At 42.8% G+C, this 26,205-nt stretch overlaps 1 protein-coding gene across 5 annotated transcripts in view; it reads left to right on the forward strand.

Moving 5' to 3' along the window:
- APBB2 (amyloid beta precursor protein binding family B member 2) overlaps positions 1–26,205 on the forward strand; it is a 501,466-nt gene that overhangs the window by 99,687 nt on the left and 375,574 nt on the right. For all 5 annotated transcript variants that reach the window (XM_063921023.1, XM_063921025.1, XM_063921021.1 and 2 more), the window contains exon 3: positions 22,474–22,600. Coding sequence is in view for 3 of the 5 variants with exons in the window: in XM_063921021.1 (XP_063777091.1) it covers positions 22,555–22,600 (46 nt within the window). In the remaining 2 variants the exon portion in view is untranslated. The remainder of the gene's footprint in view (positions 1–22,473; positions 22,601–26,205) is intronic.

Raw genomic sequence — 26,205 nt, forward strand, 5'->3', positions numbered from 1 at the left:
TACTGGCGGGGGTAGGACTGTGCCTCAGCATCTTATGCCCCTTTATTTGCCAGTTTTACTAGGTTTCATGCTGCCCAGGGCGCCCCCCCCCCCACGCCCTGCACCCTGCAGTGCCTGTGTATGTGTGGGTAGCATGGCGCACAGCGTTCCCGCCCGCTGCGTGGTACCTTTTAGCCGTCACGATGTCTGAAGAATTCTTCTTAAACTCACCTGTCTTATGACTTCTGGCTCTGTAAGGGGGGTGACGGCGGGCTGTGGGAGTGAGCACATAGCCGCAGCTAGCGTTCAGTTCCCTTCAGGAACTAATGGTGTCCTGTCAGCCAGAAGCAGAGCCATGAAACTATTCAGGAAGTTGGTTCCTACTTCTGCCCCCTAAGTCCCACGAAGCAGGGAGAATGTTGCCAGCAGTTCTCCCTGAAAATAAAAAAACTAACATAAGCAGAGCCGGCCCTAACCAATATGATTCCCTAGGCAAGATTTTGGATGGTGCCCCCTAGCACCGCCGCTAATTCTGCAATAGATGCCTGGCATGAGTCAACTGGCAGCTCTGCTAACGTCGGGCGCCTTTTGTTTATTAAAATGCATCTTATTTGCTTTACTATGTGGCTAGGATGCACAAACAGCTTCTGCTGATTAAAATGATATGCAGCATGCCTATATACTGTGTGAAAATGCGGCTGTATCTGTGTACGAAATGCTACATTACAGTGATTTCCAGGAATACACACAGAATATAGGCATGCTGCATATCATTTTAATCAGCAGAAGCTGCTGGTGCCCCTAGGCATACCAAATGCCCTAGGCAATTGCCTAGTTTGCCTATGCCTAAGGCCGGCTCTGAACATAAGTCTTTTCAGAGAAACTCAGTAGAGCTCCCCTGGAGTGCATCCAGTCTGCCTGGGCACATTTTCTATACTGAGGTCTGGAGGAGGGGCATAGAGGAAGGAGCCAGTTCACACCCTTGAAAAGTCTTAAAGTGCCCATGGCTCCTGCGGAACCGTCTATTCCCCATGGTTCTGAAGTGGACCCCAGCATCCTCTAGGACGTATGAGAAATATAGGTGATCCACATATAAATTACAAATCCAGTGGCTGATTTTACCTATTGGCTGCAGGACTGCAGTCACCCAAGATAAGTATTTATTGTCACTACAACACTGGACATGTATAGCGAAATTACATACAGTTCACTCATATCATAGTAAACCAGTAAAAACAGCAATATTAAGAATTCAACCTAATAATTACAGAAGGGAAGAAACTATTCCTCAACCTACTGGTTCGACATCCTAGGTAAAATCCAGCCAGTGAAGTCAGATGCAGACCGTGAGACTGCACTGGCTTCACTGTGACTTGCAGTGACTTCCTATTGGAAGACCTACCTGCCAGTAAGAGACATGGCATCCCGTAGGAAGCCACTCTCTGCCTTTCGAGCAGCCCTAGCCGGATTATACGGACTGGAGCCGATGCAGTCCATAGAAGCTGGGGTTTACATTTGCGCAGTACCGTCGCCGCTACTGTGCAGGTGCCAGTCCTGGTGTCTGTGAACTATATTGTACAGATGCCGGCACCCGGCAGGGACAAGGGAGGAGGGACCTGGCAGCACGGCCAGCGACAGCCCCCCTCCTTCACCGAGGTAGGAGCCACAGCTGCAAATCACCATTTCAAATTAAAATCGACAGGGTTTTTTTTTTTTAAATGGTGACTAGTAACTTACACAGTATGTGGATCACCTGGATTGTGGACACAATGTCTTTGTGTCTTTTACAATGACAATAAAAGAGATCGGTATGTGATCCCACCCGACGGGATGGCAGTGGTCACAATATCGACACCAGCATCCCAATTGGAAAGGTAAGTATTTAACACCCCACCAGCCAAACACTAACCCTCCCCCTTAGTGCTTAAACCTAGCCCCCCTACCAGCCAAACCCTAACCCTCCCAGCTATTCTTACTTTCTGGATATTGGCTGTCGGAGTTTCGGCGTCAGGTTCCTGACCCGTTCTGGATTTCAGCGTCTGTGTTCTGACAGGTGTCAGGATTCCGGCGTCAGTATTTTGGCTGCTGGGATCCCGATGGCCGGTATCTTGAACGTATACCCAATAAAATATCTATCACGTTACCAGTTGTGTTCTGGAAATTAATACGTTTAGAATGAATTGAAGCTGTTAAGAGCAAGTTGTATTCTTGTCCTAAGTATGTATGTACAAATGTGTCTTTGGTCTCTTTGCCACCATTTTACTTTCCTTGATAATACGGGCAGTCCTCTCTTTCCAAGTACTGGTCAGTAATCCTTATTCTGACCTCTTATTAGGCTTCACTCCAGATCCACACCATGGCCCTCATTCCGAGTTGTTCGCTCGGTAATTTTCTTCGCATCGCAGTGATTTTACGCTAATTGCGCATGCGCAATGTCCGCAGTGCGACTGCGCCAAGTAAATTTGCTATGCAGTTAGGTATTTTACTCACGGCATTACGAGGTTTTTTCTTCGTTCTGGTGATCGTAATGTGATTGACAGGAAGTGGGTGTTTCTGGGCGGAAACTGGCCGTTTTATGGGTGTGTGTGAAAAAACGCTGGCGTTTCTGGGAAAAACGCGGGAGTGGCTGGAGAAACGGGGGAGTGTCTGGGCGAACGCTGGGTGTGTTTGTGACGTCAAACCAGGAACGAAACTGACTGAACTGATCGCAATGGCTGAGTAAGTCTGGAGCTACTCAGAAACTGCTAAGAAGTGTCTATTCGCAATTCTGCGAATCTTTCCTTTCCAATTTTACTATGCTAAGATTCACTCCCAGTAGGCGGCGGCTTAGCGTGTGCAATGCTGCTAAAAGCAGCTTGCGAGCGAACAACTCAGAATGACCACCCATATACAGGCTTACATCTATGTAACCTGCTGCACCTATAGATGTACAAAGTAGGATATTTCAGCACCACAAAACAGTGCATTCCTGATAATATAAAAGGAGTCTGTCTTGCTGTCTGTGGTGGTAGTAATATTTGGGTCTCTGAATTACATTTCCCTCTCTGTATGGGTAAAGCAGCTGTGAGACATATTGTCCTCGCTATCCTAATGTTTGTGTTTAATCAATCACAGTAATAGAAAAGAAGCTGAGCCAGTGGCGGATTGCAATTAAGTAAAAATAAGCACAGAAATTTGGGACATCTATAAAACTGGTCAGTGAAAAAAATCTATAATGACTCTGTAATCTATAATGACTCAGTAAAGAGTTGGAACCATAAGCGGGTTATCTTGCCCGGGAATACTCTGCTTTGTTAGATATGCGGCTCTACCTACTTTAACTGGTATGATTATGTTCCCATTCAACTTGATGTTTTTAACCTGCATGTTTTATATGTGTTAATCTGTGTTTTAATAAATTGTACACTTTTAGTGCTATCCATATAAGTGTGAAGCTTTTTAGACATTATTTTGCACCTGGCAATCGGTGCATTACATATGTACCCCACACCCGATATAAAAGTGTGAAGTATTTAGCGCTGAAGGAAAGTATCACTTTTTCTAGTTTTACATACTCTATGGGGGTAATTCAGAGTTGATCGCAGCAGCAAATTTGTTAGCAGTTGGGCAAAACCATGGCCCTCATTCCGAGTTGTTCGCTCGCAAGCTGCTTTTAGCAGCATTGCACACGCTAAGCCGCCGCCTACTGGGAGTAAATCTTAGCATAGTAGATTTGCGAACGAAAGATTAGCATATTTGCGAATAGACACTTCTTATCAGTTTCTGAGTAGCTCGAGACTTACTCTGCCACTGCGATCAGTTCAGTCAGTTTCGTTCCTGGTTTGACGTCACAAACACACCCAGCGTTCACCCAGACACTCCCCCGTTTCTTCAGACACTCCCGCGTTTTTCCCAGAAACGGCAGCGTTTTTTCGCACACACCCATAAAACGGCCAGTTTCCGCCCAGAAACACCCACTTCCTGTCAATCACACTACGATCACCAGAACGAAGAAAAAACCTTGTAATGCCGTGAGTAAAATACCTAACTTAATAGCATATTTACTTGGCGCAGTCGCTCTGCGGACATTGCGCATGCGCATTAGCGACTAATCGCTCCATTGCGAAAAAATATAACGAGCGATCAACTCGGAATGACCACCCATGTGCACAGCAGGTGAGGCAGCTATAACATTTGCAGAGAGAGTTAGATTTGGGTGGGTTATTTTGTTTCTGTGCAGGGTAAATACTGGCTGCTTTATTTTTACACTGCAATTTAGATTTCAGTTTGAACACACCCCACCCAAATCTAACTCTCTCTGCACATGATATATCTGCCCCCCCTGCAGTGCACATGTTTTTTTGCCCAACTGCTAACAAATTTGCTGCTGCGATCAACTTGTGTAAGCGATTCTTTGGCAGAGTGGAGGATCTTGGAAGCAGTGCAGGAGAGGTGGGAAACATTAAAATGTGCAATATTGAAGGCAACAGACCTTTGTATCAAAACTGTTAGGAAAAACACAAGGAAAAGGAAGCCAGTGTGGTTTACAAAAGAAGTAGCAAATATTGTGAGAGCAAAAAAGATGGCTTTTAGGAAATATAAGCAGACACAAAATAATGAAGACAAAGAGATATATCTTGTTAGACAGAAGGAGACTAAGAAGGTAATCAGATGTGCAAAGGCACAAGCTGAGGAGAAAATGGCCCAGTCAGTGGGTAAAGGAGGCAAAACTTTTTTAGGTATATAAGCGAAAGGTGAAAAACAAAAGGCGGAATTATAAAACTAAAGACGGACACTGGGAATTTTGTTGAAGGAGACAATTTAATAGCAGATCATCTTAATGATTATTTTTGCTCAGTATTTACTACTGAAAGAGAGGGGAAGGGGCCACGGTTAAGTTGCAGGGAAATTCAGGAAAATGAAACAAGTACATTTACAGAGGAGAAGGTCCTAACAGAACTCTCAAAGCTGAAAGTGGACAAATCTATGGGGCCAGATGGGATACATCCAAGGATACTAAAAGAACTTAAAGAGGTGCTGGTAGCACCATTGACAGAATTATTCAACCAGTCATTAGCTACAGGAGTAATTCCAGAGGACTGGAAAAGAGCAAACGTAGTCCCACTGCTCAAAAGTGGAAGCAAGGAAGAGGCAAACAACTACAGACCAGTGAGTCTTACATCAGTAGTAGGGAAATTGATGGAAACACTCTTAAAAGAAAGAGTTGTAGATTATCTCAAATCCGGCAATTTACAGGATCCCAAACAGCATGGATTCACTGGGGGGAGATCATGTCAAACAAATCTTATTGACTTTTTTGATTGTATGACTAAAGTGATGGATAAAGGTGGAGCCATGGATATAGCTTATCTAGACTTTAGTAAGGCTTTTGACACTGTTCCACATCGGAGACTGCTAAATAAACTTGAAAGTTTGGGATTGGATATTAGGATTATTGAATGGATAAGATCTTGGTTAAAGGATAGAAAACAGAGAGTTGTGGTAAATGGAGTGCATTCACAGGAGGGAAATGTTACCAGTGGAGTACCCCAGGGATCTGTACTTGGACCAGTGCTTTTTAATATCTTTATTGGTGACATTGCAAATGGCATTAAAGGGAAAGCATGCCTTTTTGCAGATGACACAAAGGTATGCAACAGGGTAGACACACCAGGTGGGGTAAAACAAATGATTGAGGATCTAGGTAGACTAGAGGAATGGTCAAGAGTCTGGCAATTACAGTTTAATGCCAAAAAATGCAAAATCATGCACTTGGGTCTCAAAAATCCTAAAGCTAAATATAGTATTAATGGCACTATACTGGAAACTACTGAGGAGGAAAGGGATCTAGGAGTCACTATTTCAGATGACTTAAAGGCAGGTAAGCAATGTAACAAGGCAATGAGAAAGGCTAGTCAGATGCTTGGCTGCATTGGAAGAGGAATCAGCAGCAGAAAGAAAGAAGTAATAATGCCACTGTATAGGTCATTGGTACGGCCTCATCTAGAATACTGTATTCAGTTCTGGAGGCCATATCTTCAAAAGGATATTAATACATTAGAAACTGTACAAAGGAGGGCAACTAAAATGGTGCATGGCCTACATCACAAAACATACCCAGAAAGACTAAGAAATCTCAATATGTATAGTTTGGAGCAGAGAAGGGAAAGGGGGACATGATAGAAACTTTCAAATATATCAAGGGTTTTAACAAAGTCCAGGAGGGAAACATTCTCCAAATGAAGAGAAGCAATAGGACACGAGGACATGCACTGAGGCTGGAGGGGGGGAGGGTTAGGGGAAATTTGCGGAAAAATTATTTCACAGAAAGGGTAGTGGACAAGTGGAATAGCCTCCCATCAGAGGTGGTAGAGGCTAAGACAGTAGAGCAATTTAAACATGCATGGGATAGACATAAGGATATCCTTACAAAGAAATAAGGATCAAATAAGGTTAGAGATAAAAATAATGTAAAAAAAAAAAAAGGGCAGACTAGATGGGCCAAGTGGTTCTTATCTGCTGACAAATTCTATGTTTCTATGGAATTACCCCCTATGTCGTTTGCCTCAGGATGCACATGCACAGCAGCATTGCACCTTATTGTGTGTGGCCTAAACTTCTATCCAGGCTTTTCTCACCCACTAATAATCTCTTTTTTATTTTTATCAGCATCCCCATATCAGGCTACAATTAGGGGGTTTATGTATACAACCTTGCATATGAAAGGACAGGTGTGGGTGCACCTTACCAAGAAACCACTGGTAATTAACAGTGCATATTAGTTTATCCCAAACCATTTCTACTTGCTAATGAAATGGTGTGCAGGATAATCAAGAATTCAGGTAGATTACACCATGCATATACATATACAGTATATGCATCATTGTTATACATTTTAGGAGATGCTAATGATGTGTGCCTCATACTTAAGGAATGTCTAACTATTAGTACTGCGTTTGAAACAAAGTGTTAGTTGACAGATCCACTTAGCTGCTAGACTTTACAGAGCTTGCATATATGCCAGTTGTGTTGACAGCAAACAAGTGGTAAAGGCGTACAGGAGCATTTCCAACTTCTGTTCTCAGGGACCCCTAATACCTCTTTTCCACTGCCTTTAAAATCCCGAGTTTTTGCATGTGAACGCACATCAACCCGGGATTTAGGTCAGTGGGAAAGAAACCAGGTCCACAACCAGTCATTGTCAACATAATGACTGACTGCTGATAGTGCACAGCTTGGGCAGATTGGGGCATGGTCAAAAATGGTTGGATGTTACAATCGACAGGGTTGTGCTTCTCTGTTGTATGCACTGTTTACTACTGAGCCTGTAGAAGCATGCAATGACTCATGCCGGGTGTGGTATTGAAAGTCGACAGTAACTAGGTCGACCACTATTGGTTGACAGTAACTAGGTCGACAGGGTGTCTAGGTCGACAGGGTCTTTAGGTCGACATGTTCTAGGTCGACAGGTCAAAAGGTCGACATGAGTTTTTAATGTTATTTTGGTATCGTTTTCTTCGTAGAGTGACCGGGAACCCCAATTAGTGCACCGCGTCCCCTCGCATGGCTCTCTTCGCTCGCCATGCTTCGGGCACGGTGCCTTCGCTCCGCTACTGCTTCGCTCGGCACAGATTACCGTTCCAATCGTAGTCCACGTGGATCGTTAAGTATGAAAAGGTTCAATAAAATAAAAAAATTGTGAAAAACTCACGTCAACCTTTTGACCTGTTGACCCTGTCGACCTAGACACCCTGTCGACCTAGTTACTGTCGACCAATAGTGGTCGACCTAGACATTGTCGACCTAGTTAATGTCGACTTTCAATCCGGATCCCCTCATGCCACAACCCTCCTCCTCTTCTCCACCCTCGCAGTCTTTCACATAAACAGCTCGCCTTCCTAGACTGACTAATTTCCTTCACTCTCTCTGCATTTTCCCATCCTCTGCAACGGTCACTAGCGGTCATCATGTTGTTAACAGTTACTCCAACACATATTACTAGGATTATAGGGAGAATATAGCATGCTCCTCTGACTCAGCGACCATTACATAGGAAAAAAAAACTACGTCTCCAACATCACAAAAACCTCAAGTTCTGTATCACCTATTTTTCAAGTTAGACGTTATTGTGCTATGATGACCCCTATGTAGCACCCTTTGGTTCCCAGAAAACTATTGGACAGGTCAGCAACCTGCTTCTGTATGTTAGCACTGGGAGACGCGCGTCCCGCCCCGTTGCTTAGGAGCCAGGATGCCACACCTCCCGCTGACCCCCGCCCGGCGCCTAGCAACAGGCAGACGCCAGGCGCTGAGAGCCACCGGATCCCTGGCAACGGGGATGCCGGAAGCAGACAGTGTTCCCTGTTGCTGGGTAACTAAGTACTCAGCTGTTGTACAGGGACATGCAGCAGGGCAGCTGCACGGTATTTTGTAATTAGGGGTTCCTGTGGTGATTGGTGCAACTCCATTTATATTCCCTTTCTGGTCACTACCAAAACGCTGGTGATAGTTCCTACTTCTGTGAGAACCTGTCAGCTCGTAGGAGATCCTGTCAGCTTGTGTTGTGACCGTGACCTGGAGACCTTGCTTGTTTGATTACCTGACCAGATCCAACCAGCCTTGTGTTCAGGTTTTTGTGGAGTATCCACACAAACATTTCTTTGCTTGCATTTCTATTTATAACATCCCTGAGCATTGTTGCTCTCACTGTTTATTTGCTTATAACATCTTAGAGCATTGTTGCTTTCATTATCACTTGTGTATTTAGTGTTGCAGGTTTTAGTTAGCCTTCCCCTTACTCACTCGCAGTCTCGGTTGGTACCTTATTACCTTGTAAAATCTGGGGGCATCGGAGTCTGGGCGGACCTAATTCGCCCATTCAGACGCGGCTGCTAAAGGAGAAGACTAGCTCTGCAGGCACCAACTGACCACTGGGAGGAGTAACAAAGTCGGGTGTAGAGCACGAGTTGCTGTGGTCATCCATTCTAGCCACAGCTTTACCCGTGAGTACTGGAACTCCCCGGTTGCCGCATACTCCCCTGAGTTCCAGGTACTCAGTTCATAACACTGTATCTCTCTTAAATGGACCCATGGCCATTGGCCTTCAGTGGTCATTCCATCTGCTCCATTATAATGAGGCCCAAGAGCAGAGTCTGGGCCACACAGTACTTTGTACACCCTCTGTGGTCCCTGCTTGCTTGTGCAGTAAAAGTTTTGCAGCCAGAGTCTACAGTTCAGCAGGGATATAAAGTAGTTATGTCCTTTCTGCAGCAATATGCTGTCTTTACCACTTATATGGAATCCGGTATCAGTGCAGTTCGTAATTTACAAGTACTTATTTAGATTTCCCAGGAGTGGGCTGTTCAGCATCTCATTTTAAATTTGTTATTGTGTGCTGCATACGAATGACATCTGCAGCGCGCGGTTCAGCAGAATGTCCCCAGCGCTCATTTACAATTATATAGGGCTTTGAATAAAAGCCAAGTTTTCCTTTTTTTATTTCTTTTTTTTTATAATGGAGACATAAAACTAAGACATAAATTACTAACCGTGCTTTTGCATTTCCCAACACATACAGTTTGTAAGTAAATTGTAATGCTTTTATTGCTGATTTTCTAAGACTTATTTTATTTTTGTTAGGTGATTTAGGTATTAAGGAGCAAGCTATGGAGGACTGATTGTCTGCTCTCTTTTATAGCTTACTTTCAATAATACAAGAGTTGGATTTAGTAGTGCAACCTAGCCACATATCTTTTTCTAATGCATGGTTTATTGTATTAACGACGGGGCTGATTGTAGCCACAGGGCCATTTCTATGAAAGGCTGATCTGATACTTTACATGACTCCTAAGTCAATGTGATAGTTAGCTGTGGTAAGTGAGACTCCTAACTAAACAAGTAGGGCTCCCAACACTGATCTGTGGAAACTGAGATATAATATTAAAGTCCCAAGTCTCAGTTCAGTAGTGAAACATTGGCCATAATACATTTTAAACTGTTGATTGGATTATTAGATTCATATATATGCAGTTCAGTACTGTGATGCCAGTAAGTTGCTCTCTTGTACAGTCTTTTCCCTGCAAGCTTGGCCATAAACAACCCTCTCATTTTATGCCAGGATGTTGGGGACTAACAAAGTGCATGGAAACCTAAGAGAATGCCATGGACTGACGAAGCCCCAGGAAAAATCAGACAGGACTGTGCTTCCATATACTGGAACTAGCTTCCCTCAGTGGGCATGGAATTGGAACATGTCGACATATTGTCAACATTATGACCATGTCGATCGACATTGTGAATTAAATTGTCAACATTCATAACCATTCACCATTACAGTGTCGACATTCTGAATTTCAACAGTATGATTGCATACTTCTCTGAAGTCCTCACCTTCAGGATACATATAACTACTTATGTACATTGCCACCCGATCTACATGTGAATACAACATAAAACATTTTAGAATAATATTCTAAATTATGAGATTGGGTTGGCAGTTGTTACTCTCTCTGGTTCTCCATTGTCCATCATGTTGGTTTGGACAACTTTGAGAAGCTCCTAGCAGGTACTCACTGATGCTCTGAAAAACATCATCTTATTTATCCTTGCCATGCTTGGTGCATTGAGACTCCATGGATTCCTGCAGGGGTAGGTGGCCCTTCCACATCCTGCCCACATCTTAGTGAAATATATATCGGCCGCGGGCACAATTAAGGGATTGCTTTCCTTTTAGTTTATAAAAAGCAGTGTCCCACTTCAGACTATGATATGCTGATCTTGGAAACTGCTGTGCACTTACCAAAGCCTGCAAACCAGTGTTCTTTTCCTGCTGCCCCATTCTGTAGCCGTTCAGCTTCCAGGTTCCCTGGTGATAGTGGTCAGCTAATCACTGATGTTTCCAGGGTGCCAAATTCAAACCTATTTATACCTCTAGTGTTCCTGTTTCTGCAGCCTTCTTGTGTTGGATTTGAGAGCGTTAGTCTTAAATTTGTTTCTGATAATTATCACAGCCCAACAAGTGTTTTGGTGCCGAAGATCTTTGAGCTGATTATATGTATATTTGGTGTGCTGATTTCAAATATAACATACATTTTTGTCTATCAGCTCTAATTTTTGAGATATAAACATTGTCTGATTTGTGTAACCCTATTTCATATTAGGCCTATGATTCACATAATGAAAAACAAAAATTGTCTAGAAATATTTTCTAGAATATTTTTGTGACATCAATAAGACATACTAACATTACAGTAACACTATAGTGCCTCAAATAAAAAAATTTCTTCAAAATAATAAAATGAAACCATAAATGAAAAGAAAATGAGTTTAGGAAGCTGCTTTTGTGGGACATTCTTGAATGGACTTTGGGGGTCATTCCGCGTTGTTCGCTCGTTGGCGATTTTCGTTATGCTGCGATTTGTTGCAAAGCACGCAGGGCGCATGCGCTTAGTTATTTAACTAAAAACTTAGCAGTTTTGCTGTGGATCCTGCAGCACTTAAGTCGCACTGCTGATCGGTGAATGATTGACAGGAAAGGGGCGTTTCTGGGTGGTAACTGAGCGTTTTCCGGGAGTGTGCTGAAAAACACAGGCGTGTCAGGGAAAAACGCGGGAGTGTCTGGAGAAACGGGGGAGTGGCTGGCCGAACGCAGGGCGTGTTTGTGACGTCAAACCAGGAACTGAACGGACTGAGCTGATCGCAATCTGTGAGTAGGTCTGGAGCTACTCAGAAACTGCAAAGAATTATTTAGTAGCAATTCTGCTAATCTTTCGTTCGCTATTCTGCTAAGCTAAGATACACTCCCAGAGGGCGGCGGCCTAGCGTGTGCAATGCTGCTAAAAGCAGCTAGCGAGCGAACAACTCGGAATGAGGGCCTTTGTGTGGACAGTCTCTTTGTAAATTCCAGCTGTAATCTGCCATCATATGTATATCCCATCTTCCCTGCTAGCGATCTTCCATTGTTTTAATGTCCTGTTGAAATCTCACCTTGCTCTTCGCTCATATCACCCAAATTTTCTTGGAAACGGTCCAAGTGACTGTGTAAGTGATGAACTTTTATGCTCATATTACATTCAAGGTCTCTGGAATTAATGAGCATGTTGTTTACTAGCTCAGCATAGTTTTGAGCTTTGTGGTTGCCCTGAAAGTTTCTGACAACCAGGACGAATGACGTCCTTCTCAGACTGAAGGTCTCCCAGATGGCGATGTGCTGCGGCCTGGGCATGCGCAAAAAGTATAGCTGATAGAGAAAAACTGTTTTCGTATTTGGAATTAGCACGCCCAAGATAACCAAAATCAATACTAACATTCCAGGCACCAAACAATGTTGGGCAGTGTAATAAATAATTCTGACTTCTGATTTTGTACTATTCTCTGTGACTTTTGGTTCTTGACCTGGCTTTTCCTGCCGACTCCTCCTTCAGCTTCCGTCTCTGTACTTTCTGAAGTCACGTCTTCCCAGCTTCCCAGACTACTTACTGCCAACAGCTACATCAAGGGGTGAGTCAAAGGAAAGCAACCTGCGGACTTAACACTTTGGCTGAAACCTTCTTGAAGTTATTTCCTGATGATAACAGGGATAATTTAGGCTTCATGCCTCTAATCGGCCAGTACCAACATGGTTTGGCAATAGAGAATCCACTGCTTTATTCCTGCAGTTTGATACAAGTTGGCTGTCTGTAATCCTGGCGTCTCTACACAAAGGCAGGAGCATCTGTTTCTCACTGCTTAATCATGATGCAGGAATTATCATAGCATTTACCCTTGTAGGCATTAGATTAGAAATGTTTCTTGTGTGTAGAACTATCTCCACAAATGTTCCTGTTTTAAAAAAAATAAAAGTTATCTTTCTTTAAGCAAGAAATTATTTGTATAAAAACTGATTTATTGGAAGGAGTCAATAATCTGGGTTATCTGACCTACAAAGTGACTAATTTCACCCATTACAAGATTCTCTGCCCCTCAACTTCCCATTTATGTTGTAGTTTACTTTAAAGTCTGAATTTATTGATGAGAATTATGTATTTATTAAACTATTAACTTGTCCTAAGCATAAATAACTGCTTAAACAGGCCAATAGAGATCTTCAGACATTTAGAATATATGCATAAAGATGGGGTGCCTCATTATTAAAGCATGCTTTTTATATGTAAAGGCTCCTTGTATACACATTAAAACTTGTACCAAATAAAAAATGAAATGTTTATCTCTCCTGACAAACCAAAATCCAACGCGTTTCATCACAAGAGTACTTCATCAGGACTGACCCTTATTTATTCTAGATGCAAATCATTTAGTGTTCACGTTAAGATTTTTTGAGCAGGGCTCTGATCACTGAGGAGGGCACATTTTAATTTTGAAGATGAAATGTTTGTATGTGACCCATTTTGTCGCTAAAGCCAAATTATACAGTTCTAATATTATATGTAATATTTTAACTCTTCCATGTTGTTACCATAAGATGCAAGCATTTTGCCATAGTCTACGCAAGATTTAGGCAACTCTACAAAGTAATGGTTTGATGATGGGTTTTTTTCTATAAGAATTGCTTTTTATTAACAGTAAATTCTGGTCAAAATTGCAGGCAAAACCCAAAGAAATGTTATTAATTTTTGCAAGCTTTACATTACCAGATAAGGACTTTAAGTTCTTGTTAAATTAAATTATTGCATTTCTCAGAACTGTCCACAATTCGTAACATGCCCTATATGAGTGTCACTAACAGCTATTATGCTGCACACTTCAGCCCACAATTTATAATATGTCAGAAAACTTGTTTTAAAGCCTACAATAAATGCTAAGTATCTGCCACAAGCTGCATAACAATAAAAGTAAAACAAAGTTTTACCTAACATCCTGTCCCCAGCTAGTCCACACCTCTGTGCCAAGGTACTCATTCTCACACTGGCACCACTCAGTATTACAAATTTGTCTTTGTGATGGACAGCAAGCCTTCATTTTAACCAACTGGTGGATTTCCATTTTGGAACTTGACCTGGATTTTGACACAGTTGGTGTGTTTTCAGACTTGCATATATTTGTTTATTGCAGTTGTTGAATTGTACACAACACACTCGGTCCTCAGGAGCCCACACAGTGCATGTTTTGCAGGTAACCCAGCAGGTGCACAGGTGTATTAATTACTCACTGGCACATTTTAAAAGGTCCACAGGTGGAGCGAATTATTTCACTTGCGATTCTGTGAGGAGACCTGCAAAACATGCACTGTGTGGGCCCCGAGGACCGAGTTTGAGAACCTCTGTGCTAGAAAGTGTTTTATGATACGTCAGTTAAACCCTCATCTGAATTATAAATATGAAATAAATGAAACCTGTTTAGCTTTTCTACCTTGCTGGAAACTCACGATATATAGGAGTATGGGACTTGTACTACTTCTGTGCGAGACCGCTTGTATTTTAGGTTCAGTAGTCCTTTCATACGTGAAGCGCTAAATGTATAATTTGTTCCCTTACAACATCTTGATGAAATAACATGATTCTACTGAAGAAATATGCAGCAGCTGGAGACATGGCATTCAATCTATGCCATCCAGCCAACGTCTCCTGTGCCAACACTTCAGCCAAGATGTTCTGAACAGTTATTCCAACAGACAGGCACTAAATGCTGCACTTAGATAATTTTCCATCCATTCAAATTCTAGGATATGGTAAGAAAAATCCCAGCAAAAACTAATGTCCATAGCCCAAGTATCGGAAGACACTGATGATAGTTATTTCACTGGGCAAAATACTTCCATTTTGTTCCACAACAGCAATACCAGCTGTGGTCAAACGTACAAACTATATTTAAAAGTCTGAGTTCAAAACTGCTCGCTTGCCAGTAGTGCTTCCAGAATGGTGGGTTGTGCACCCCACGACCAGTAACATTGCCAACATTGCCAATTCCCCCCCCCCCCCCCCCCCCACTATCCCACTGTATTCTATGGTGATGATCTCAGCCGGACATCACAGCATCACAAGGGTTGTCCATTAAAGTAGTCGATGGCAGGTAACCATCTGTGGTAGAATATTGATGTTGTTGAACATTGATAGTTGAAGCTCCACCCCTGGGTTGCTTAAAACAAGCCCCTGGGAGCCAATCACAGAGTAGAGTCCTTTGTATTAGCAAAACACAACACTGCTTGGCACACCATTACTTTAAAACCATCAATGGTGGGACACCATTGGTCCTCCGCCATTGATGGGAAAACCAACCATCGGACCCTGACCATCGATGGTATAAAGACATTAATTATTGATGGACAACCTTTTCCTCCAAAGTGTACACTCTGTATGCTAATTGTATACTGAACAGTGCTTTATCTGTCTAATGATTATGCCTGCTCCACACCAGTTGTACGGAGCATCTCCTGGTAGAACAGGGTGAGGGGGATGGTTTTGCTAAAGGCTACGAACAGTGTGTACTTAACAAAAACAAACCTGCCCCAGGTTATCCTGCCTATTGTTAACCGCCTCTGCTTCTTTGTTTAACAAGTGCAGTCTGGCGCAGTTAAACGGTGTGAGCAGATTGCTAAGTGACAGGTGCTGGAGAGCACAGTTTAACACAAGATGTGCTTCATCTGTAAATAAAAATGTGACAGGCTCTCTTTAACTACATGGAAATAGAGAGTGTAATCCTCACTCCCCGCCACCACCCAACCCCACCGAGGAAAGGCAAAAACCGATTACAGCAGATTGTGTTGGGTGATTACTAGGTGGCTGGAGATTTGCAGACAGCTTGTAACGGTGAACCGGATAAACACACATCCCCACACTGCGCCTGACAAATGAACCTGATGGCACTGAACTGGTGTTTGAAAATAAATTAGATCCTTTTGAATCCAATGAGGATTTGGGTGTTCCAGCCATACAGAATATGGGGCCGACCGAAACCAGACAACTCCAGTCATATACTTGTCTTCTGATTTTAAACGTTAGGGCTTTAGTTAGCATCTGCCGCAGCACCAATGTTGTCTTGATGTCAGCTAGTCTTGCTTCAGGCACATAACAGATAACATTGTGAATGCATGGTGTTATCTTGGCAGCTCGGAAAAAGCAATGATTTTTATTTCCACAAGAAGAAAACTCACAGCTGAGATGAGCGTAGCAGAAATGTAGTCGGTCAGTCATTTTATACCAGTTATCGGGAAGAGGGAAACACATTTTACAGCTGGACTGGTTGAATTACTGTCAAATCTTAGAGGATTGGGAGCAGCTTTATGACATTTCAACAGGTTACTAACATAAATTCATGTGACATTTCCAGCCTGGTATTACAGCACATAATGTGGATACCGTGATTGAGATCATGGAATTACAAATACTTTATTTTCCTGTTTACATATAGCACCTAAACTACATACATGTAAATAATAGTAATATGCAAAGTATTCTTAACAGTGTATGCGCCATTAGGCTGGCCTTTCATATGATTTATGATAACTTGAGTAAAGTTAATATTTGTGAAGTGGTTTAGGTTGAGAACCATAAAATGACGGCAATTCTCATTGACGTTGGGCAGTATGCCCCCGCTGTAATATTATAAGGAAATTAGAAGTTACTCAGGCGTTACTAGACCATATAAAAGTTGGGTAGTGCATACTCAGTAATTCCAGTGTTTTCTATTATGTGTAATAATGTACAGTAGGGGGCACATTATTCTGAATCATAAAAATATAATTTGCAGGTTAAAGTACTTATTAACTATGAACTGTTACCAGTGAAATTAGAAGTTCATTGTCTGGGTGGAATTGGTAATGCAGCAGTTTTAGACAGTATGCATAATTGCAATTTTAGTGGGATCAGGTCATATGCAGGGCTGTTCAAAGATCAATGGAGCCAGGGTACTGGTGGGCGTGGGCAAATATGGGAGTCATGGTCATGCCCTTTCCCACTGCAAAGGGGATGTGTCTCCCCTTCAGCAGCACTCCCGTACCTGTTGCCAGAGTTTAATTTATCCAGTTATTAATTTATCAATGAGTTGGATGTAACTGTCAACATTCTAAAAATAATTAGTAGCTCTTCAAACACAACATTGAGGTGGCTGCCGAGTATCATTTTTGTTTTTGGGGTGTCGCCAGTAGCCCTGAGGATCTCCTGGGATCCCAACCCCCTAGTATGTCTTCTGGGATCCAATGTTACCACTCTGAAGTTTTATTACAAATCCATCCAGTGTAAAGGCCAAAACAGGCTCCCTGGGCCAAAGTTCTGTCCTGCATACACCAACGGGAGGCCAGACCGGGACCCAACCCTCTAGTATGTCTTCTGGGATCCAAAGTTACCACTCTGAAGTTTTATTACAAATCCATCCAGTGGACAGCCCACAAACAGGCTCCCTGGGTCAAAGTTCTCCCTGCGCATTCTGCCATGCGGTCCGGCCGGGACCCTTACCTCCCTAAAACCTGGCCAGGATCCAATTGGACCACATCACGTTGGTTTCATCTCAGTTAATGCAGGAGTATCCAAATGCATAACCAGACAAACCAACAAACAAACCAATGAATTTTATACATGTCAGATGCCTTTTATATATGCCTGGCCTCGAAAGGGGTGGATTTTTTTTCCGTTTAAACCCTGCTAGTATGTTAAGTTGGATAGTGAAGGGTATGTGCTCCAAGTTTGGTCCAAATCCATCAAGCCATGTAGGAGCCTATGATATACATAAATATATTCACTTATTTATATATATATATATATATATATATATATATATATATATATAAATCACCATAATTTAGTGGTTAAAATATTCTATAATTAGCAGAGCCAGACAATTCAACCCTTGAAGTAACCAAATATGGCAGAAAGTGAAGAATATCACCACCTTTTTCTCATTTTCTGCCATATATGCAGTAGTTAATAGATGCCAAAGTTTCTGCCACTTTGAGCTGGCCGTGGGGGTGCGGGTAGTAGCAGAACAGCACCATATGTATATACTAATGAGATTAATCACTGCCTTCCCTCTTCCATGTTCTAAAATCATTGTTCTGAAATCAGGCAGAGCTATGTTCTTGCTGATGGCAGGGGAAGCAGGTTGAAACACTTCCTTTGACCAACGATCTTGCTCTTAGAGGACAGGGTAGCAATGGACAGTGCTGTAATTAGACTAGTAAATAAAATAAGACATTATGCCATTGTCATCGGGGAGGAAGAGGAGGGGGACTGTAAATTGTTGATGGGAAAGCAGTGGTTTATATAGAATGTATGAACCAATGACTCTCACCCTTAATCACAACACCACTGATGACCAAACTGTGAGTATCCGGACTATAGATCTATAGTAAATAGGTCTACCACTAATGGTAGACATGCATTAGGTCGACAGGATCAAAAGGTAGACAGGGTCAAAAGGTTGACATGTAAAAGGCAGACAGTTCAAAAGGTCAACAGGGTCAAAAGATCGACATGATAATGGTAAACACACATACACATATGGTAGACAAGTTTTTTTTTTTGTTTCAACTTTGTCATACTTTACCATCCACGTAAACTATGATTGGGAATAGTAACCAGCCTTGGAACACTAATGGGGCTTATGACAAAACAACCCCCCCCCCAAAAAAAAAAGTGTCTAAGTTTTTTTGTGTCGACCATTTACACGTCGACTGTTTGACTCTGTCGATGCTTCCTACTGTCTACTTATACTATGTTAACTTTTTGACCCCGTTGACCTTTTGCCCCTGTCAACCTAATGCATGACTACCATTAGTGGATGACTTATTGACTGTAGACCTTTTTAGTGTAGATCTAATAATCCACACCCCAAACTGTGTACTTGCAAAGCTAGGTTGTGAGTGAAGGGTGTGTAATGGCTACCAGCAGGTACAGAGGTAATTACTGTAGCCAATTGTAGTGCTGAGATTATTGTAATCAGGATTTAATTCTTGTTGCCAGCAACTCCCATCCCAATTAGAATACCTTGGTGAGGGTCTCTCCACTGGCTCCCCACAGCTCACGGTGTTTAGCAGGGACTCTTACACAGCGGCTCTAATTAAAAGCCTTTTTGCTGCTATGGCGGATCTCCCTGGCTATAGAAAAACCAGAGCAACGCTAAACTTGATTGTTAGATGAACTGTCCTACAAAATAGACAGAATAGTAGAGGTCCTGTAGAAACTCCTGTACCATAAATTCTCAAAGTTCCTAGTTTACCCTAACTTATGACTTCTGCCAATGTTCTCTGTGATAATGCTGTTCCTATGGAAAAGTTGTGACTGTATTTTCTTGTCAATCACCTGATAAAATATAGACTGTAATAATTTGTGTAATTAAAGAACATATTTTATGAAATAACTGTTAGCATTTTGTACACTAAAAATAAAATTACTGAGATTCCTCTGCAGATGGTGAATAGAAATGTAGGCACTTGTCATGGATATTTGTATGGTGTTGTATGTTCTAAAACCAATGGAATCCCCACAGATGAGACTATAATATATGGATTATGCATTATTTGTTTTTAAATGTAAGGCTATTTAGCAAGATGTCCAAGACTGCTAGGACGGAATACGTAGCTACTGCTGATGGGTGATCCTTGCTGAATGGAGGCTAGCTGCAGTATACAGTTTGTGTTGTGTGGATAAGATACATAAATGGGCTTTGAGATGGCGTTTGTGTATTTAGGGGGTGATATGAGTTTAGTGGGTATCCAAAGAGTTCTTTTATCCCTGCAAATCAATGCGTCTGTAAGGAAGGAGATCATGGGCCATTACCCTCTGTGCTGGATTATCCTGTAGGCAGCCTAGACTCTATCTATGGCCCAGTGGGGCCCATACACCCAGGTTACCTGTTTTCTTTATGTGTTGCCCCTAATTCATTTTCCTTCCTAGTGCCCCTTGACCCTTAACCAGGCTTTATTTACTCTCATTACTTCTTCAAGATAAAGGATGACCAGTATGGGAGAAAGATAAAAGTTGAATTTATGTATGGGCTTGTCTAAATGTGACAGCAGGACTTTTATATGTAGTCTTTGCCTTATCAACAATATCTGCATGAAGACACTTCCCAAAATCAAAAAGCTTATATACAGTACACTGATGTACTTGTATGGTGTAAATAGAGCCATTTGTACAACATTTATGGCCTGCACGTTTGTGGTGTATTAATGACCCTTAGTGACTACTGTATATATGTGCTCCTTGCAGTGTAAAGAACAGATGCATGATGTTTTTCATAATTTCCAGACGGTAAAGTCAGAGAAACCAATCTGTTACCTTGGTGAAAAGTAAGGATGAATCATCCTATAAGAGTCCTGCACTGGACCCTGCTTTATCAGAGGCACATGTTGATATTGCTTTGGAGACAGTTGGCGAAAAATATATTTCAGATGCCCTAGTCGCTGGGGTTGGGAACGCGTGATACTCGCTACGCTAGCCACAGGTTCTATTCCAACTGTATGGACACCCACGAGTAGGAATAGACCCTGTGGGTCGGCATTCCGTTGGCCAGCATTTTAAGCGCTTGGGATTCTGCCGTCGGCATGGTGACCGCTGGGTTCCCGAACACCGGCCACATGACTGCATTCCCGCTAAACCATCCCCCTACTGATACCAGCACCCTACTTTCTGATTCACAGAGATCTTGTCCTGCATTCATAACAGATACAAGTTTAATCATCTAGGCTTGTTAAATACTTTTTTATAAATAAAGCCAGGAATTCTGTAACATTATTTATTTATAGAATTATCTACAAATAAGCAGCTCAATAGATTGTATGTATAGTATATTAGTTATTCAGTGGATATTTTTCCTAGCTGGAAATATATTGCAAAGGGAATACTATGAGCACTACAAAAGGCCTAGGCCCAGATTTATAAAGCCTTGGAGAGTGATTCATTGCACGGTGATAAAGTACCAACCAATCAGCTCCTAACTGTCATTTTTCAAACATAGCCTGTAACACGTTACTAATACCTCTTTCAGACTGACAAATATTTCCTGGGTTATTGCACGTGAACACGAATCAACCAGGGAATTTGCTCAGTGTGAAAGGGTCCTGAAAAAATATCCCGGGTTGAGCGTCCCGGCATTTCATCCCAGGTCTTGACCTGGGTTGAATCCAGAATCAACCCGGGATGCGGTGCAGTGTGAATGGGCCCTACCCGGTATTCAGTACACGGGACTGATTAAAGGCCTCTCATTGGAGCTTTCTTGGGCTCAGAAAAGATGATGTCATCATCCAGAGCTCGGGAAAGCGGAGGAGAAGCCCTGGAAGCGGAGGAGACAATATGGCGACCTGGACAGATTAAGAGATCAGAGAGCTGCTCAGCATAAGGGGGAGAAGGAAATAAAGAAACCGGTAACAGGCACAGTGAAGGATGCTATTATTTATAAGAACAAAATAAACAAAATTTAATTAACCAAACATGTGATGACTTTTCTAATACTCAATACCCCTCCCATTGCTAGGCTATTGTGACCTCATCTATGTGAGCCAGAAAAATGTCCATTTCTAATGACATACATATGTATTTGCAGGGATATCCCGGGATCAGTGTAAATGGGGCTCTCCCGGGTCGATCACAGGTCTAAGTGTAGTGTTAAAGCAGTCTGAAAGGAGTATTAGGAGCTTATTGGTTGGTACTTTATCACTGTACTATTTATCACTCTCCAAGACTTGAGATATCTGGACCCAGAGGCGGATTGACCATAGGGTTTACAGGGAAGATTCCCGGTGGGCCAACGTACCTGTAGGGCCTGTTTTGTTTGAGGACATGTGATCCTTTTTATAGACATAATGAATAAGATGCAAAATAATTTGCATATATGAAAATGACTTTGCCACTTAGCCTGTGATTGCAGATGATCTAGTGTATGCTCTGTCTGCCTGCTTGGCTGACATATAGGATTGAGTGACTAGTGATTGGGATACGGTTAATGTAATAAGCAAGAAAATATATATTTCTAAAGAATGATATAGTTTCCTAAATTCTGAATGTGTATCATATAATGTGCTCATAATATTTAATTTTATTTCTTTTTAACTTCCCCCTTGATGTTGGACATGTCCACTATCTGGAAAGTTTTTTTTGGGGGGAGGGTGCTTTCTGCCATGGCCCATGGCACCTCTTACACCTCTGGTGCTGCCCATGTGGGGCCACTAGTACAAATTTTTCCAGGGCCGCTTTTTGTTCCCAATCCGCCCCTGTCTGGACCTATAGCCTGTTAGTGACCACAGTCCTGGTCTCTGTTTGATTCTGACTATGCTTATACAGTATTTGTGCTTTACATTCCATTACACCTGGTGAGTGTCTCATACCCTTCCTATCCTCCCTGACGGGCACCTCCTGTATGAGCATTGCAGGGATTGATATATGCAGAATACCATTGTATTAGCTTTGCAGCGTCAAGCAGCAATTCCACAAAGACGACTCTGATGATCCAGGCTTCTGTGCACCAACTGCCCCCTTAACCTCCATCCTAGAGTGATGGCACATTTGGAATAAAAGTTTTGTGTGTTGTAACTGAATGTATGAAAATTTTTAAAATCCTAATCTAGAATTGTATTTCTTCTTCTCAAAGGTTGACAACTAGAGGAGAAGCCCCCCCGCCCCACCCTCCCCAGCAGATGTTATAGAGGCTGTAATGTTCTGACTCTCCAGGATGGGAAGGCGCTATCCAGGAGCATCGTATCGACCTAGCAGTTCATGTATGTATTGCATGTACTCCTACAGTAATTTCCACTGCCCTTCTTTCTTTCTCCTTGTATGGACAAACCCGTCTGCAAATGTTTTCTTAAAATTCTAGCGTTATCATTTCTTTTGATCACACTGTATTTGCTACCACTAGTATCTGTTAATTCATCAAAGATGGGTCACCCTATAATTTGTAGAGTCCTCTAATATGGAGATGTATGCTGTGTGTTTTTGTTCTGCGCATTTTCCGGAGCCAGCAATACAGAGTCGTACACCGTCACATCTTCACTTGCGGCTAAAGGGTTATAGCTTGTCAGTAACTGGGTGTTGGAATGTAGACTAAGTTCACATGGGGCATGGAGACACAGCTGTGGGTTATGCAGAATTCCATGTAGAGTAGCTATACCTATTTTTAGAAATATTTTTGTAGAACTGAAATGTGGAATTAGAATTGTATATACAGTACATGCACACGGGAGGCAGTCAATTGACCGCCTGTTGGGATCCCGGCGGTCAGGATACCGACTTGGGAATCCCGACACCAGCTGAAATACCGGCGGTCGGAGTCCTGACCGCTGGCTGGTTACCCCTCTTGGGTGGTGGTCCACGCCACCACCCGAAGGCGAATAGAAATTTGTAGTGTCCGAAGGTCGCCACCGAGCCCGAAGCGTGGCAAGCGCACACGCTGCACTCGCCGCCGGGATCCCGGCAACTGTCTCCTGACCGCCGGGATCTCGTACTGATCCCATGCACATAATACAGGATCACTAAACCTCAAAGTCTCCCATTAACCCTGTACACCAGAGGGGATGCAGTCAATTTACCTACAATCAAAATACAGACGGTATATACCGACAACCACTGGCCGATGGTCAAAATACAGACAAGGACAAAATACCGACATGGTTAAAATATCAACATTAACAATGTTGACAAGGTCAAAATACCGAAATGTAAAGTGTCGACAGGTCAAAAAAATTGAAATTGAAACTGACTTGTTCATACTTTACCATCTCAGTGGACGTGGAGGGGGAATATAATAGTGTGCCGAGGGCAGCGAGGCATTGTGCCCAAAGTGCTCGCCATACGAGGGGATGCGGTGCACTTATACGGTGTCCATGTCGACCTATGTCGACATACCCAAAATGTGGAAACCTCGTGTCGACTTTTTGACCTGTCGATATTTTAAAAGTCAGTATTTTGACTATGTCAACATTTTAAATGGCTGTATTTTGACCATGTCGGTATTTCGACCTTGTCTGTATTTTGACCATCAGTATTTTGACAGTAGGTAAATCATACTGATCCCCACCAGAGACCTCTGATGCATGTGTTCTGGCTTCCATCCATGTGGTGAACCTTTAGCAGCATTTCTGTCAGTTCCCAGTCACTTCCCAAGTCATTTGCTTTCTGTTCTATCACATCCCCTGGTGTGGAGTGCTCTGAAATGGCAGTGACGTTTTGTTTATTGGATTGAGTGTGTTCTGTTTCCTGCTGTCTATTTTAGTTCTGTGTGATTGTGATGGACATATGCCATATGTACTGTAGTTACTTGATCCACATGCTCGCTGAGTGCATGTGCCTCCAGGTTTCATTTGTATTTTTTCTGGACTGCTTAACCCTTTTGCATAGCTGGTGTAATATAACATTTTCCAGACACATTTTATTTCTTATGCTGGGCATACATGGTCAGATAGAATGCCTGTCAGACCTGCCGATATCCGCGACATACACTGTGAGATGTCTCACAGCTTATGTCACATGATATCTGCATTCCGCTACTCACACTGGAGCTGCTGGGGTTCTGGAAGTGCTGCTGCTGGGAGCCGGGCCTTTGTCATGCTGAGCAGGTGTGTGTGAGAGAGAGAGAAGTGTGTGTTTGTTTGCGACGTTTATATACAGTATATATATATATATATATATATATACTGTACCAGTACTGGCACGTGTAGCTCACCAGTCTCCGCACAGCTCACGGCCAGTCTGGGGGTAGAGTACACCAGTAGCCACCAGCAGCTTGCGAGGGTGGTCTGGGCATGGCCTGTGCGGGGTGTGGGAGGAGTAAGCACAGGACCCTGCCCCTCCGCCGGCACACAGTATATATACAAAGCAGCTGAGCCAAATTCCTACGTCCTCCATACAGGGACCCCACTATATCCAGGGGAGCACAGGTCAGATAATACATTATCCATTTTTAATAAGGCTCCATAGTACCAGGTGGTGGGGACCAGCATAGGGAATAAGGCGCTTGACCTGTAGCCCCTCCCTGAGCTCCGGGCACCATCTACTGCTGGTGTTCCCGCCCTGGAGCTGCCTCACACTCTCCCTCACTCCCTGACTGGGACGCTGGGCACCATCTTCTAACAGTAGCTGCGACTGGTCTCCAGGACTGCAGGGTATGGTCTCCTCTGTAAATCCAAAAGGAAAAGGTTTTTTGGGGAGTATTTCAAACTGGCACCAAGCAGCTTAGATGTTGCAGACTTCAGAAAATGTCACCACATTTAGATATGAATACAACTACCCGAAATTTGAAATCTGTATTACAGCGCTTGTGGTGTAATACAGATTTCAAATTTTGGGTAGTTGTCCTCCGTAAATCCACCTGATTTATCAGTGCTGTGATTCTACAGTCACTTAAGTATTCTACATGTCATTTTAAGACAGCGATAGTTAAGAACAAGTGTACCTACTATATATATTGTACGAGTATTCCCTTATATACATCCGGTCTCAGACTGCGCATTGTTTTATATATATATATATATATATATATATATATATATCTAGTCCAGTGCAGTTCTAAAATAATTATCTGCATTGTCACTGTGACTGTGTGTGCCTATATCTGCTGTGCGATTTTCACTTTCAGTGTATCCCAGCTGTATCGGGATACGGTGGTTAGATCGACACAACTTAGGTCGACAGTCATTAGGTCGACCACTGAAGGTCGACATGGACATTAGGTCGACATGTACTAGGTCGACAGGTCAAAAGGTCGACATGAGTTTTTCAATTTTTTTTCTTTACATTTTTGGACTTTTTCATGCTTTACGATCCACATGGACTACAATTGAGAACGGTAACCTTGCCCAAAGCTTGCTCGCCATGCGAGGGGACACAATGCACTAACTGCGGTTCCCCATCACTTTACAAAGAAAACGACAGCAAAAAAGTAAAAAAACTCATGTTGACCTTTTCACCTGTCAACCTAGTACATGTCGACCCAATGCCCATGTTGACCTAGTGCATGTCGACCTAATGCCCAGGTCGACCTTCAGTGGTTGACCTAATGCTCTCACGGGTACGCAGTCTCTTTCAAGAGACGTCCCCCTCGCCAGTTCTGACCGATGGTTGTCCCTTTGGACTCATTGAAGGCGCAAGCTCTACACCTGGTTGTGCGTTCCCTCCTGGATACAGGAGTGGTAGTGCTGGTACCACTGTCCCAGAAAGGCGGAGGATACTACTCGACCCTGTTTCTAGTCCCGAAAATGAATGGCTCTTTCCGGCCTATACGCAACCTCAAATCACTGAACAAATTTGTGAGAGTGTCCAAGTTCCGTATGGAAACGCTGCGCTCGATTGTACTGGCCATGAAACCCGGAGATTATATGGTATGCCT

This window comes from Pseudophryne corroboree, chromosome 1, assembly GCF_028390025.1.
Source record: "Pseudophryne corroboree isolate aPseCor3 chromosome 1, aPseCor3.hap2, whole genome shotgun sequence".
Taxonomy (NCBI): Eukaryota; Metazoa; Chordata; class Amphibia; order Anura; family Myobatrachidae; genus Pseudophryne; species Pseudophryne corroboree.